Raw genomic sequence first — 13,998 nt, 5'->3', positions numbered from 1 at the left:
AGCATTAGTTGAGAGATTTTTTTTTCCTTGAGAAAATTTGACATGTACTGTACTTGATATATATCCAAAATAATCGATATTGAATCGGTAATCCAATCGAATCGCAAGCTTGTGAATGAGAATCGAATTGAATCGTGAAATTTATGTCAAAACACAGCCCTAACTAAAACTACAAGATCCATTGAGTTTGGAAAATTCTGTGCACAGTAATCATCAGAATATCTCTTCACCTGTCTCTGAAAATGTGCGGATTTTGAAATCAACCTGCAGATGCTCACTTTAACAGGCATTTATTCAACTAGGTGATTACAGCACACTGAAAAATATACATAACCGGAAGAATCGATACACTGCTTCCGCTGTGATAAAGGTCTATTGTGAACAGCAGTGAGAGATTCACATGTAATGAGGACGGCTGGCAACTCAACAAGACACATCCTCCAGACGAACTCCCCTCACCTGACACACACTGGTACCACTTCCTCGATACAGGCCATGAACCACAAATCCTTTCTCTCTCCGGCTGGTAACGGCTCACTCAGTCTGCTCCAGAAAGAGATGAAGAGCATTGCTTTGTTTCACACAAGGCCAAAGATTACGCTGTGCTTTATATTACTGTTGTTGAGTTTGGACAAGGGCTGGTTGGGCGGGTGATTTTTCAGATTTATTGATTAATTTAAGTGTAATGTTTTGCTACAATTTTTTTGTGCACAAGACGCTGCAAACGACGCAAGACGTGAGTGCAGCGGTCAAAACACGTCTGTCAAGCACATTAACATAAAAAAAGTGGAAAAGCAGTGCAGTGGAATGAAAAAACCTGTAAAAAAAATACTATTTTATGTTTGATATTTCATGTTTACATGATGCTGACAGGCAGAAAGCTGCATTTACTGTTAATAATATGTTCTATGTTTTAGTATTTTATATTAGACATGTTGTAGTTTATTACTTTTTCTCTTTTATGCTTGTTTTTCACATGTGCTATTTCATATTATATTGTACCTGATTCCTTTTATCTTAGATTTGATGTTTTTTGTTTAGTTTTTTTGTGATGTTGAAACTGGCTTTTGATGTAATTTCTGATCATGTAAAGCACTTTGAACTGCATTTTAATGTTTGCTATATAAAGTTTATTATTATTATTATTAATAGCTGAATGCTGGTGTTATACTTTAAGTCATTTTGAATTTTAATCGTTTTTTAAACGATTTTTGACCTCTAAAACTGAATCTCTACATTTTGGCTAAGAAATATTCAGCATTTTTCTTATTTCACATTATTTCTGATCATATAAGATATGTGTAAGATGAGTTTGTACACTATTTGCCTTAATATTTCATGCATCTTTTCTGCATTTGTTTTATATTTATACAATGTTAACCACTTAACGTACGGTCAACCAGATAGTTTTGCAAATTTTTAATCTAGAAAATGTTACTTACATCACATGTTTTTAAGTTGATAAGTTAAACGTAAAAAAAAATTTGAAATTGAAATCTTCTGAAAAAACGTTCTGAAAAAACAACAACATATCACCCAGCCCTGCTTTGGACCACAAAAGACCTCAACATGTACGACAACAACACGCACAGATTTATGCATGATCCACATGCACTCAACATTTAGAGCCCAAATTACAGATTTATTGCACTTCTTTTGCACCAAATCAAAACGATGCATAGCTAGACTTCTGGCAAAAAAAACCAATTCTCTGAACGGAAACGGCGGCGAGCAAAGTCTCATTCTGTGTTTATTTTAAACCAGACCCTGAATCCCGAGTGTCTGTGTGGACACACGAAGGTCAGAGGTCGGCTGATTCAGCGCTAAAGCAGGCGAATAACGCTGCCAGAAAACATCCAGCTCTTCTCAGGAGCAGATTACTCTGAGTAGGGCTGTGACGGTCGCCGTGACAACCGCGTCACCGGCGGTAGTGCAAGTGACGTCACTTTATAACAAGCATTATACTAAATTTTGTATACAAATGTAATAACAGTAACAGTTGCAAATTGTTTTATTTAGACTATAAGTCTATGATAATTCACAAATGACCTCAAACGCCATACACAGCGTTTCCTTTAGATCGGCAGGTTTGAGCGCAGGAAAATACAGTTTATTCTGCATTCAGTAAATTAATTTTGTGTTGGGCGATGGACCTTGTCTACGCCGATCTGGAGCCATCTCCATTCATGTCACCCATCCGCGTTTGTACAAGTGTCTTCAAGTTCCCGTAATCGCAAATGCCTGGCTGGTAAGGTTTGGTGAGGCTTTCTCCAAACTGGCCAAATACAAACGAGACAGCGATAAATGGAAGATGTTAACAAGAAATGTGGCAGCGAGTCCTATTTCAAAGAGAGCGCGTTCAGACGAGGAGTTAATGGCCCGCTTGCTTGGCGGCGGAACAGTGAACCGTGTCTACACCGGATGAGACACCGCCGCGTCGCAACAGGTTGAGTCTCTAAACAGGACATTTGAACTTTGTGTCAGTACCTCATAAATAGGACGAGGCAGTTTACTGTCGGGGATTTGTCGTGTCGTGTCGCGCCGCATCCAGTGTAGACAGCATCACTGATTATAATGAGTTCTATTATATATAATAGAACAATATAATTTTATAGAATATGTAAGCAAAGCTACTTTTGGAACGTTTCGGTGTTTTGTGCGTGTTTGTGTGCACATGTGCGGATTAAGATGATTGTTATTCTAAGCAGGTGATCAGTGTTGACCCCCAGCAGCTGTGTCTGGCTGCAGAGACAAACGCTCTGTGCCAAGAGTCTGGTGCTGAAGTGCCACCCCACCGACAGCCTAATCGCTCGCAAGAATGAACACAAATTCAAACAGTCATGCATTATTTGTGATAGCTCGCAGTTTTAAACAAAGTTTGTAGCCAAAAAATACAAACTTTTTTAGTAAAAAAATTAACATCCAAAAATCAGAGCCAATCAAGCTTATTCTGTAGGGCAGAAAACTTAACCCTTGTATGGTGTTCGGGTCTGTGGGACCTGTTTTCACTTTTTATCAAAAGAAAAATTATACTATTAATTATTTTTTCAAACTCAGACTCATTGGCCTTGGCTCATTTTCTGTGAAGAACATATATCAGAACAAATTTTCAATGACCACTCACTGTACACCCCCTTACACAATTATATTACATACAGGATGTTCAGGTCCACTGGACCCGGAGCTAGTAAAAGAGTGGAAATTTTAGGTTCTGTGTACCTTCACTCTGTTCTCCTATTGTGTGTGTGTGTGTGTGTGCGTGTGTGTTTGAGAGTGTGTGTGTGTGTGTGTGTGTGTGTGTGTGAGAGAGAGAGAGGAGAGAGAGAGTCTGTAAGAGTGTGAGTGTAAGTGTGAGTTTTGTGTTTCTGCCCTTGCCATTCCTGCACAAGGTTGTAGCACTTTAATTCATAAATGTGATCTAACAAAGGTAAAGGGGAAATTTTGACCATATATGCTGTTTTTATTGCTTGTAATTGGGATGAAGTAAACATCTGTTGAGTATTTTAACATATCATTTTTGATTGTGTTGAATTAAAAACCCAAAACTGCCGCGGGTCCACCAGACCCACGAACACTGGCTGAGTAACAAAAATATGAACACCACACAAGGGTTAAAGTGAGCACTTTGAAGGGTGCATGGTAATGTAGTCTGATAAGTGCACATTTAGTTTAACATACACTGCCATTCACAAGTTTGGGATCAGTAAGATTATTATGTGTGTGTGTGTGTGAGAGAGAGAGTCTGTAAGAGTGTGAGTGTAAGTGTGAGTTTTGTGTTTCTGCCCTTGCCATTCCTGCACAAGGTTGTAGCACTTTAATTCATAAATGTGATCTAACAAAGGTAAAGGGGAAATTTTGACCATATATGCTGTTTTTATTGCTTGTAATTGGGATGAAGTAAACATCTGTTGAGTATTTTAACATATCATTTTTGATTGTGTTGAATTAAAAACCCAAAACTGCCGCGGGTCCACCAGACCCACGAACACTGGCTGAGTAACAAAAATATGAACACCACACAAGGGTTAAAGTGAGCACTTTGAAGGGTGCATGGTAATGTAGTCTGATAAGTGCACATTTAGTTTAACATACACTGCCATTCACAAGTTTGGGATCAGTAAGATTATTAATGTTTTTTAAAGATGTTTTTTATGCTCATCAAGGCTGCATTTATTTGATCCAAAATACAGAAAAAAGCAGTAATATTGTGAAATATTATTACAATTCAAAATAACTGTTTTCTATTTGAATATATGTTAAAATTTAATTTTTCAGCTTCATTACTCCAGTCTTCAGTGTTACATGATCCTTCAGAAACCATTCTAATATGCTGATTTATTATCAATGCTGCTTAATGTTTTTGGAACCTGTGATACATGTTTCAGAATTCTTTGATGAATAAAAAGTTAAAAAGAACAGCATTTATTCAAAATAGAAATCTTTTCTAACAATATAAGTCTTTACTATTACTTTTAATCAATTTAACACATCCTTGCTGAATAAATGTATTAATTCCTTTCAAAAAAACTCCAAACTTTTGAACGGTAGTGTATATTGTTACAAAAGACTTCTATTTGCAGAAGATTTCTACTTATGAACAGCAGTGTATATCAATGCAGCTTTGTTTTTAACATATACCACCTCTAAAAACTTAAAACATAAAAACAACAATAAAAACCTTGTTTCTCACACATACTCAAGTCACCCAAAATGTTTTGCTATAATTTACCATATATTATTTGCTTTTGACTGTGAAACACAGAATGAAATGATTGCCAGTGTTGTTTTCCATACAAGAAAAGCATGCAATGGGCATTTGAGCTCAAAAAAGTACTATAAAACTAGTCCAAATGTGCATTATAATAAGTTTTCTCATAATTCACCGATATCCTTTCCTCTTTTGTAGCTCTCAAATATCACAGAGCATGTTCAATATGGTGCATGGAGGCATTTGGTAGGTTTAATGTCAGTTATAACAATGTGCATTGGTTCTCGCATGTCACAAGAACGCAAATGAGATTAGGAGTTTAAATTAGGAGTTAAGAGCTGAAGCATAGAGCAAAAGTCATACATTTCTGACCCTTTTTATGTGAATATAGACAACTTTTATAGTGCAGTTCTGTCCTTTTAGGAGCTCGACAGCAGATTCTGATATAGGTTTGGAACGACATGACGGTGAGAAAACGATGACAGATTTTTCATTTTTAGTTGAACGAACCCTTTAAGAGCACAGAAAGACACATCGCGAATACCCGGCGAGATTGCTTTTAGGGGAGCTGTTGTCACGGTAACGGAGAGGGTTCGCTCTTGCACAGACTAATGCAGACTAAAGAGGGTTCGGCATGCAGTAAAAAACATCACCTGCTCCTCAGAGGCAAAAACACACTCATACCTCCATCTCTAGACTTTCTGCAACTAAACCTGTGCAAATGTGTTTCCAGGCAGTAGCAGAAACAAATCCCAGTTGCAACAGAGACACAAAAGATGAGACAATGCGACAGAGTCACAACAACAGACCTAAAGCTTGTGCTACTTGAAAAGATGAACACTGTGCTGTTTACTAAGCAAGCATTACAGTTACTATTGCTCATACCAAGGCTTAATGATCTGAACAAACCCCTATCAGCAACATTTGTGCAAAAAATGTAGTTAAAATTCTGCTAACTCAAGTCAAATGGGAGTTTTAAAGGGATAGTTCACTCAAAAATGAAAATTCTGTCATTGTTTACTCACCCTCATGTTGTTCCAAAGCTGTATGATTTTCTTTACTGTACTGAACACAAAAGAAGATATTCTGAAGAATGTTGAAAAACAAAAAGTTGACGGTAGCCATTGACTTCCATAGTATTTTTTTTTCCATACTATCAAAGTCAATGGCTACCGTCAACTGTTTGGTTACCAACATCCTTCAGAACATCTTATTTTGTGTTCAACAGCCAAAAGAAGCTCATACAGGTATGGAATGACATGAGGGTGAGTAAATTATGACAATTTTGATTTTGGGGTTTTTAAGGTTTAAAGAGATTTTAAGACATTTTATCTTCTCTGCTGCTGTATTTCTCCTCCACTAAACCAACACTAGTCCCGCCAAATCACAAATTAGGACTTCCCTAAGAAAAAAAAAACACAGGCTCACATGCCACTAAAGAACATTTCTGTTGATGTTCAGGCCTTGGAAGGACACTGGCAGGAAGTGGCGTTCAAACTGGGAGACAAAGTATGTACTCTCTGAAGACTTGCCTTTTTCCGTTCAGGTCCGGGCCAAAAACAAGCGTCTAAGAACCCTGTTTGTCTGTCTGCTCACCGACTACAATGTCCTTTTTGGGCTGTGCCAGTTGGGATGCCAGCAGCCTTTATTGTGATTGGTCTACCGCTGCTGCCCAGTGTGACCAAATCCAATCAGCAATCAGCTGGTTACAATGCAAAATGAGCCAGTTACTGCAGTGTTTAGCCAAAGTTTGTGGTCACTGGCACCAACCTGCATATTTAAACCCTATGAGTTGGGTGCAAAACTTGTGTTTTATCAAAACAACACACTAAACAAACCAAACAAACAAACAAACAAACAAACTGTGATTATAATACTGTCAGCAGACTCATTTTAACAAAATGACAAGATCTCACTTGTTTCTCCTTGTTTGCTAAAGCTGCCTGCTACTGAGAAAAAAATGATTTGTCTCCTGAGCTTCAAAAAAAAAAAAAAGATCTCAGCAATGTCTCAGGTGAACGTGATTTCACCAAGTACAACATGTTCCTGGATCAACATCCTTGTTGATCCTGGAACAACATTTCAATCAACCAATCAGAATTGAGGGATAACTTTTCAGGAAATCTCAGTTTTAGGCTTACGATCAGGGTTAGGTGCTTCTACACCCTTACTAACCAGCTATCATTTCCCACTGAATTTAGGAATAAATTATGGGTAGGATTAGGTTTAGGGGTAGGTTTTGGGTTAAGTCTATATTTTTGGACAGTAATGTTGATCCAGGATCAACAAAAGATGTTGATCAAGGAACAGGTCTTACTTGGCAAAATCACGCTCAATATATGAAGTTTGGTTCCAAAACGCGATAGACGTCATTTAAAAAAAAATCACATGAAAAATAACTTTTATATTGATTCAATGGATTTATTGCATTTTGGAAAGAAAAAAAATGTGTTATGGATTTATTGCATTTTGGGGAAACAATAATACAATTTTATAATAAATCTTTGAAAATCAATATCTGGATTTGAATTTTTTATGTTATTATAACCTAAAGATGCTATGTGAAAGTTTGAAACAGAAAATAGTGGTTTTCATCTTGCCACTTTCTTGGTAAAGAAAACACATTTTTACTCAAATTAATCAAAATGGATTTATAGCGTTTTGGAACCAAACTCTTCATATATACAACAACATGTGAAGCATTATAAAATATGAATGAGAGACTAACAATTAAAAATCTCTATTTCATATACTCCACCTCTTCAAAATGCATCAGTTTCTGTGTGTACCTACTTCAAGACCTCTGGGTATTTAAAACCCCGGTATGCATCTCTGCACCCCTCTAATTTTAATGGTGCACTTGAATTTCACCCCCTCTCTGTGACCTCATTTCAGGCCAGACCCGAATAATAACATTTTATAATAAATCTTTGAAAATCAATATCTGGATTTGAATTTTTTATGTTATTATAACCTAAAGATGCTATGTGAAAGTTTGAAACAGAAAATAGTGGTTTTCATCTTGCCACTTTCTTGGTAAAGAAAACACATTTTTACTCAAATTAATCAAAATGGATTTATAGCGTTTTGGAACCAAACTCTTCATATGTACTCGCCAAATTCTCTGGAGACCATATGATCTGAGCTGCTATTCATATTCATTTTATAGCTCTATACTCTTTTTGGATGTCAACTATTAACTTGTGTGTCTGTTAAGTCGTGTCTATGATTATTTCTCCTATGGAACTTAAATTGGGAGAAATACCCATAAAAGTTAATCATTAAAGAAAACAACTCAGAGCCATTAAGCCTCCTTTTGAGAATTAAAACTGCGTTGATGAATGAAATGACAGTGACTTTAGTCTATGTTGCAGCATGCCTTGTGAGATGATCCAGGTTTTGGGAATTTGGCGTCTTTTGCATGATGCCTTTGGGCGAAAAGGTCTGGATGAATGATGATTTAACCAGCTCAAAGATAAATAATGATAATGTGATTAAAGCAGTGCTCAAATTATAAACCCTCTTGTCTGGAAAGCACACTGATTCATTGACAAAACATGATTTACACCTGTTTTCCCACACCCTAATGATACTTTAATGAGTCCAACACAAAGGCTGCTCTGTGCTGGCTCCAGTAAATGGGGCTTGAGTAGTGCTGTCAAATAATTAATCGCGATTAATCGCATACAAAATAAAAGTTTTTGTTTACATAATATATGTGTGTGTACTGTGTATATTAATTACATATATATAAATAGACACACATGCATGTATATATGTAAGAAAAATTTTGTTTATATATTAATATTTTCTAAATATATACTGTGTGTTTGTGTGTGTATTTATATATATATAATAAATATACACAGTACATACACATATATTAGGCCTATGTAAACAAAAACTTTTATTTTTTTATGCTATTAATTGTGATTAATCGTTTGACAGCACTAGGTTTGAGCGTGTCAAGGTGTGAATATGACTTTCCACCAAACAATTCTGGAAAAGTTCATTCAAAACCAAGTTTTATGTATACGCAAAAGGCACAAAGGAAAAATAAAATGGAATGTTCTTATCTGTCCAGAACTTTAATGTGCACTAAACTAATTAGAAGTGAATTAAGACCCTGCATGATCTACTCACCAAAATATTCCTTTTTCGTGTGCATCTCGAGCTCCCTCTCCAGCTCCAGGGTGAGGGCCTCCAGGCGCCGCTCCGCCGGACTGGGGCCGCTGTCCCGGGATGGAGTGACCTGGCACGGCAGCTTTAAGCGCTGCCCCCCGGTGCCCATCTTCCCGTAGTTAAACACGATGTTGACGTCTGAATTCTGCTGCTGCGGCTCGGGAAACGCTTGGAGGTGGACGCGGTTGTTGTGGAGGCCGTTTGGCTCCGTGAAGTCCTGCAGCAGCGCGTCCTCCGGCAAACCGGGTCCCAGCATGGAGTGCTGGAGCTCGGGATACGCGCTCATGGAGCTCCGCGAACTCCTGGAGCTGTGGCTGGAGATGCTCGAGCGGGGACTGACCACGCAGTTTGCCGCCACGGCGAGTCGCGCAACCCCGCCGCCGTCCTGGCTGCAGATGCTGGATCGGGGGCTGGTCATGGGGATGCCGTGCACCGCGCCGCTCTCCGGTTCGTGGTTCCCCGCGGGCGAGTAGCTGGAGCGCGGGCTTGTGGTGCTCGATCTGGGGCTGATGTGCCGCTGGTCGTAGCCCATGCTGATGCCGCTGGTTCGGTTACTGCTAGGTTTGCTCCCGCAGTCGTAGCTGTTGAGGCTGGTTCTGGGGCTGGAGTGTTTGCTGGTGTCGCTGGCCGTGCTGGCGTAACTCGAGCGGGGGCTGATCACGCCGTTCCCCTCGCAGTACTTCTCCTGTCCCGGTGACACCAGGCTGGACCGCGGGCTGCTGATGCTCGACCTCGGGCTGGTGTGTTTGCTCTGGTCTTGCGACGAGTGAGACGAAGCTAAACTGGACCGGGGGCTCGTGGCCATGCATAAGCTGTTGCTCCTCACCTGCTTCCCCAGAATGAGCGCATCGTAGGCGCATCCAGCGCTGTACCGGTGCGCCTGCACCTCCGCCTGCGTGTATCTCCTGAGACGATCCGACGCGCCGCTGTAACACGGCAAGGCAACTTCAGATTTGGTGCAGTGCGCGTCGGGATCGGGATAGACCGCGTCCCTTTGCGGAGAACAGAAATCCAGAGGCACTGAGGGTCGGTTACCGTTGACGGAGCGCAGGGGAGCCGCGCCGTAGACTTTGTTCCCGTGCGCGGAGGAGCTGCCATTCATTCGTTTAGTTTTCTCCATATCGGGGTTCGGTTCCCCGTACATCCCGTCTTGATAAACGTCAAATATAGAGAGGTTTTCCATCAGTTTGCTCGCCGGATCCTCGTCATATCCATCCATGTCGTCTCTGAGGCGAGTTGAACGGGGGAGCGCGCGGAGCACTAGTCAACTACAACACAAACTGCATTTTACGCGGAAAAACGCCGCCTCAGGCGAACCATCGTTGCCTGTTCGCGATTACTTAGTCCTTCACAGTCATTTCGTCACGATACGTGATCCCCGCCTGTCGATTTGTGGCGATACGGTCGTCGTGACAAAGTTTCCACTCAAGAGAACGTTTGTCAATTTCAGGTTTTTGTAAAGTTGAAAGGTCTTTACAGTCAATGGCGCGCTGCGCGGAGGAATTTTCTCGCTTTGATTTTCCGTGATTGTTCCTGCGAACTCGTTTCCAGCAATTCCAGCTCTCCTAAAATTCCCCCCCGAGAATTTCGCAATAAACAGGAGAGATGTTGAACGCGTAGACGGACGAGTATGCGTGTATCAAACGATTCATTCGAGACTCGTTTGTGTGAGAGGAATGCGCGGAGGGAGACGGGCTGCGCTGCGGCGCTCTGGAATGTGGTTAATGCCGGAGCGAAACAATGATAGAGAGCAACTCAGCAAGGGGGAGCAGAATCCTGAAAAAAGTCCTTTGGAGAGCCTACGTGTGTCCACTTTCATCCAGAGGGACAGATTAGAGATTTAACCACATAGACCAGCTCACAGAAAATAATTAAAAACTACACAGAACATCTCTAAAAAACTTTAAACAACAAGCAACCCTTTATGCAACTGAATTGTTTGTATTCTTGGGAGAGTAAAATGAGTATTAAAGAAATACTCTTGTTCAAGTCTCTATATACTGTTTGTAAAATCTACCTGGCTTGTGTTTCCCAGGTAACTCGTGCTCTGAAAACAACAGTACTAGCATGCATATACAGCAGGCCAGTGAAGGTTTGTTGAATCTGGGGGAAGGGCAGATCCCAAACATCTCATTGTGCATCAGTGACAAAGGCTATTGTCACTAACTTATATTTCCGTCACCATACAGTGGCTGCCACAAGTATTTTATTTTTTTTGACACTTGAGCCACATTTAAAATATCAGGTAGCACAATATCAAAGCAAGAAAGATTTATTGTAAGTATAGCTCAAGTTTTGAAGTGAAACATTTTTTTAACTTCTAAAACAATAGTTGTAAATGAAGACAGTACTGTATGACTGTGTGTTTGTAAAACATTTTGATAAATCATATGGTGAGCTACGCCTGAGGAATGGATTAACTTGTTTTGATATTTTGTCTATACAATATAATTCATACCCTGTGCATAATTTAAAAAAATGTATTTTTATATATATCATATATTCACACACTCTAAACTGAAAATCTGGGATAGATATTCACGTACAGCTGAAAATAAACAGAAAGTTTCAGGATTTTGGTGTTTCAGGATAGCTCAAACAGTCTAACATGACACTAGCAATGCCAAGGCCATGGGTTCAATTCCCAGAAAACATGAATTGATCAAATGTATGCAGTGTATTAATTATAAAAATGCATGAATGCAAAGGCATAGCATAAAAAGAATAAAAAATTCAGTGCACTGTTATCATGCTGGAGAACATGATCATCAAGTTTTGTTCAGTGCTGCTGTCAGTTAAGCAAACTAACACACACACACACACACACACAAAAGACATTTTGAAATTCCTGTCATTTTTTCAACTACATTTTGCATTAAATTGTTATACTGATAATAAGTTGTACTGAAAAAAACAAACATAACACATACAGCAAATACAGTCTTTCTGGCAACCATTCTTTTTAACCAAAAATACATCATTTTATTCTTTTAAAGATGCATTTTAATATTGTTAATATTGTTTAAAATCCACAAAAATATGTTTACCCCGAACTCTCTAAGGACACTGCCCTTCCAAAAGTGGAAATAAAATAAAACATTTATCAGGGTTTAGCTTATTTGTCTCTTTACAGCATTTCACAACAATACATCCCTCGTGTACATTAATATGAACATACATGTTTTAAAAATTAACAAATCAGGTCAGTATAAACCTCACATAAGGCACAGAACTGAAATGAAATCCACACATTTCACTGTCCCACAACCGGAAGGCAGGAGAGCGCCACTGCTGCAAATGCGACCACCAAAACAACATCTAAAATTAGTTTCTTAATTGATGACTGGCTGTGTTTCTTCCCATGACCTCTGCCTCGAAACCATTGCACAACATCTTCCAGGTCATACAGTTTAGGCTCGTATCCCAGCTCTTCTCGTGCCTTACGCATACTGAAATAGTGTGTGACGCCCGTCTTGTAGACCTCAGTACGGGTCAGCAGGGGTTGGAAGTTATAAATCCGCCCCACGACGTGGTGAAGCATCTCGGTCAGAAACGCAAAGAGGTAAATGAGCGATATGGGCAGGCGAAGCGTGGGGAACGAGTATCCCAGACCCTCCACCAGAGGCCTGAAAAACTCAAAGTTGTTAACAGGCCTTCCGTCGGAGATAAAATAGGGCTGACCGGCGGCACGATGCTGACGCTTTTCAGTTAACGCCTCGGCAGCTAACATGTGTGCGGACACTAGATTATCCACATGAACAAACTCCACCAGACTATCAGGATCCCCGTACACAAACCTAAAGATGCCATTCTCAATGTAACTAACTATTCTAGGCAAGTGCCTTTCCTCACCAGGGCCGTATATACCGGCTGGACGCAGGGCGCAAGTCTGTAGGACACCTGCGCTATTATTCAGAGGCGAACCGTTCGCTTTTAACACCTGCATCTCAGCTATAGACTTAGTCCTGGAGTAGTGATCAGGGTGCAGGTGCAAGGGCAAGGAAGGGAGACTTTCATCACCATCCTTAATCTCCTGACCTCCAAACACTACGTTATACGTGCTCGTGTAGACCAAACGAGGAACTCCGTGTGCCACGCAAGCCCTAAGGATGTTCTCTGTTCCCTGTACGTTCACTTCTTCGATGAGTTTTCGATCGAGCTGCTCCCGTCCCGACATCCCATACGAGGCGATGTGGAACACGCAGTTCACGCCCCGAACCGCTTTTTCCACCTGAGTGTAGTCACGGATATCTGCCCGCATGAATGCTATACCCTCCGGCAACTCTTGGCTCGGTGGCCTCACGTCAAACAGCACAACGTTTGAGGAGGTTTTGAGGAGAGCACAGGCAAGACTGAAAGAGAAATCGCATTTACAAAGAGAACAATCAAGCTTTAATGGAAAATGATTTACTTACCCGCATGCCATCCAAGATATATATGAGTTTGTTTCTTCATCAGATTTGGAGAAATTAAGCATTCCATCAATTGCTTACCAATGGATCCTCTGCAGTGAATGGGTGCCGTCACAAGTAATCCAGATGACTTGATGTGAGAGATGACAGGAGATGGACTTTTTCATTGGAGGAAGTGTTATTTTGGATTATGGACGGAGTCATATTTTGGCTGAATCTTACCGGAATCCGAAATAACCTCCTCCACCGGTTATGAGGAAGGTTCTGCCTGTTCTGTTGACTTCCATTGTGTTAAAGAAGCAGGGAGAGTGGAATCTGCAAAAATTAGGATATGCTTCATGATGATGTTTAACGTTCATGCATATTCTGGATATAAATGAGCTGGCAGTCAAAATCATAACAGTGCAGAACATATTGTGCAGAACAGAATTCTCTCTCGAGCAGTGCATCATCAACGCGGCCATATAACACACACACACACGACTTCTCCAAGATCTAACACATCTGTATGAGACTTTAGTCTTTGCAACTTCAGGGATCTTATCTATGCACAATCAGCTTGTAACACTCCAAAGAGAAAGGAAATCACATCATATGACCCCTTTAACCATTCTCACATCTCCAGGGAGTTTAATTCTTGTTGTTTGTGTTGCTTATTGAATGTTTTTGCTTTCCTTCAGGATGAATCCAGAATCT

The 13,998-nt window shown here is 40.2% G+C and overlaps 2 protein-coding genes across 2 annotated transcripts in view; both read right to left on the bottom strand.

Moving 5' to 3' along the window:
• LOC107712576 (Wilms tumor protein 1-interacting protein homolog) overlaps window positions 1–10,475 on the bottom strand; it is a 36,014-nt gene extending 25,539 nt beyond the window's left edge. Inside the window, exon 1 of the mRNA XM_016517886.1 lies at window positions 8,852–10,475. Coding sequence (XP_016373372.1) covers window positions 8,852–10,109 — 1,258 coding nt within the window. The 5' untranslated portion in view covers window positions 10,110–10,475. The remainder of the gene's footprint in view (window positions 1–8,851) is intronic.
• Window positions 10,476–11,921: 1,446 nt separating this feature from the next.
• LOC107712579 (short-chain dehydrogenase/reductase family 42E member 1) lies at window positions 11,922–13,662 on the bottom strand. Its single transcript, XM_016517888.1, has 2 exons — window positions 13,525–13,662; window positions 11,922–13,242 (listed from the first exon to the last, which is right to left on the bottom strand). Exons 1-2 carry the CDS (start codon window positions 13,659–13,661, stop codon window positions 12,144–12,146), a joined length of 1,236 nt encoding a protein of 411 aa, XP_016373374.1. The 5' UTR covers window position 13,662; the 3' UTR covers window positions 11,922–12,143.
• Between the last annotated feature and the right edge of the window lie 336 nt (window positions 13,663–13,998).

This window comes from Sinocyclocheilus rhinocerous, unplaced genomic scaffold, assembly GCF_001515625.1.
Source record: "Sinocyclocheilus rhinocerous isolate Xijiao unplaced genomic scaffold, SAMN03320098_v1.1 scaffold868, whole genome shotgun sequence".
NCBI classification, from domain to species: domain Eukaryota; kingdom Metazoa; phylum Chordata; class Actinopteri; order Cypriniformes; family Cyprinidae; genus Sinocyclocheilus; species Sinocyclocheilus rhinocerous.
Note: the sequence above shows the minus strand (reverse complement) of the source record. Positions and strands in the feature narration are given on the sequence as shown.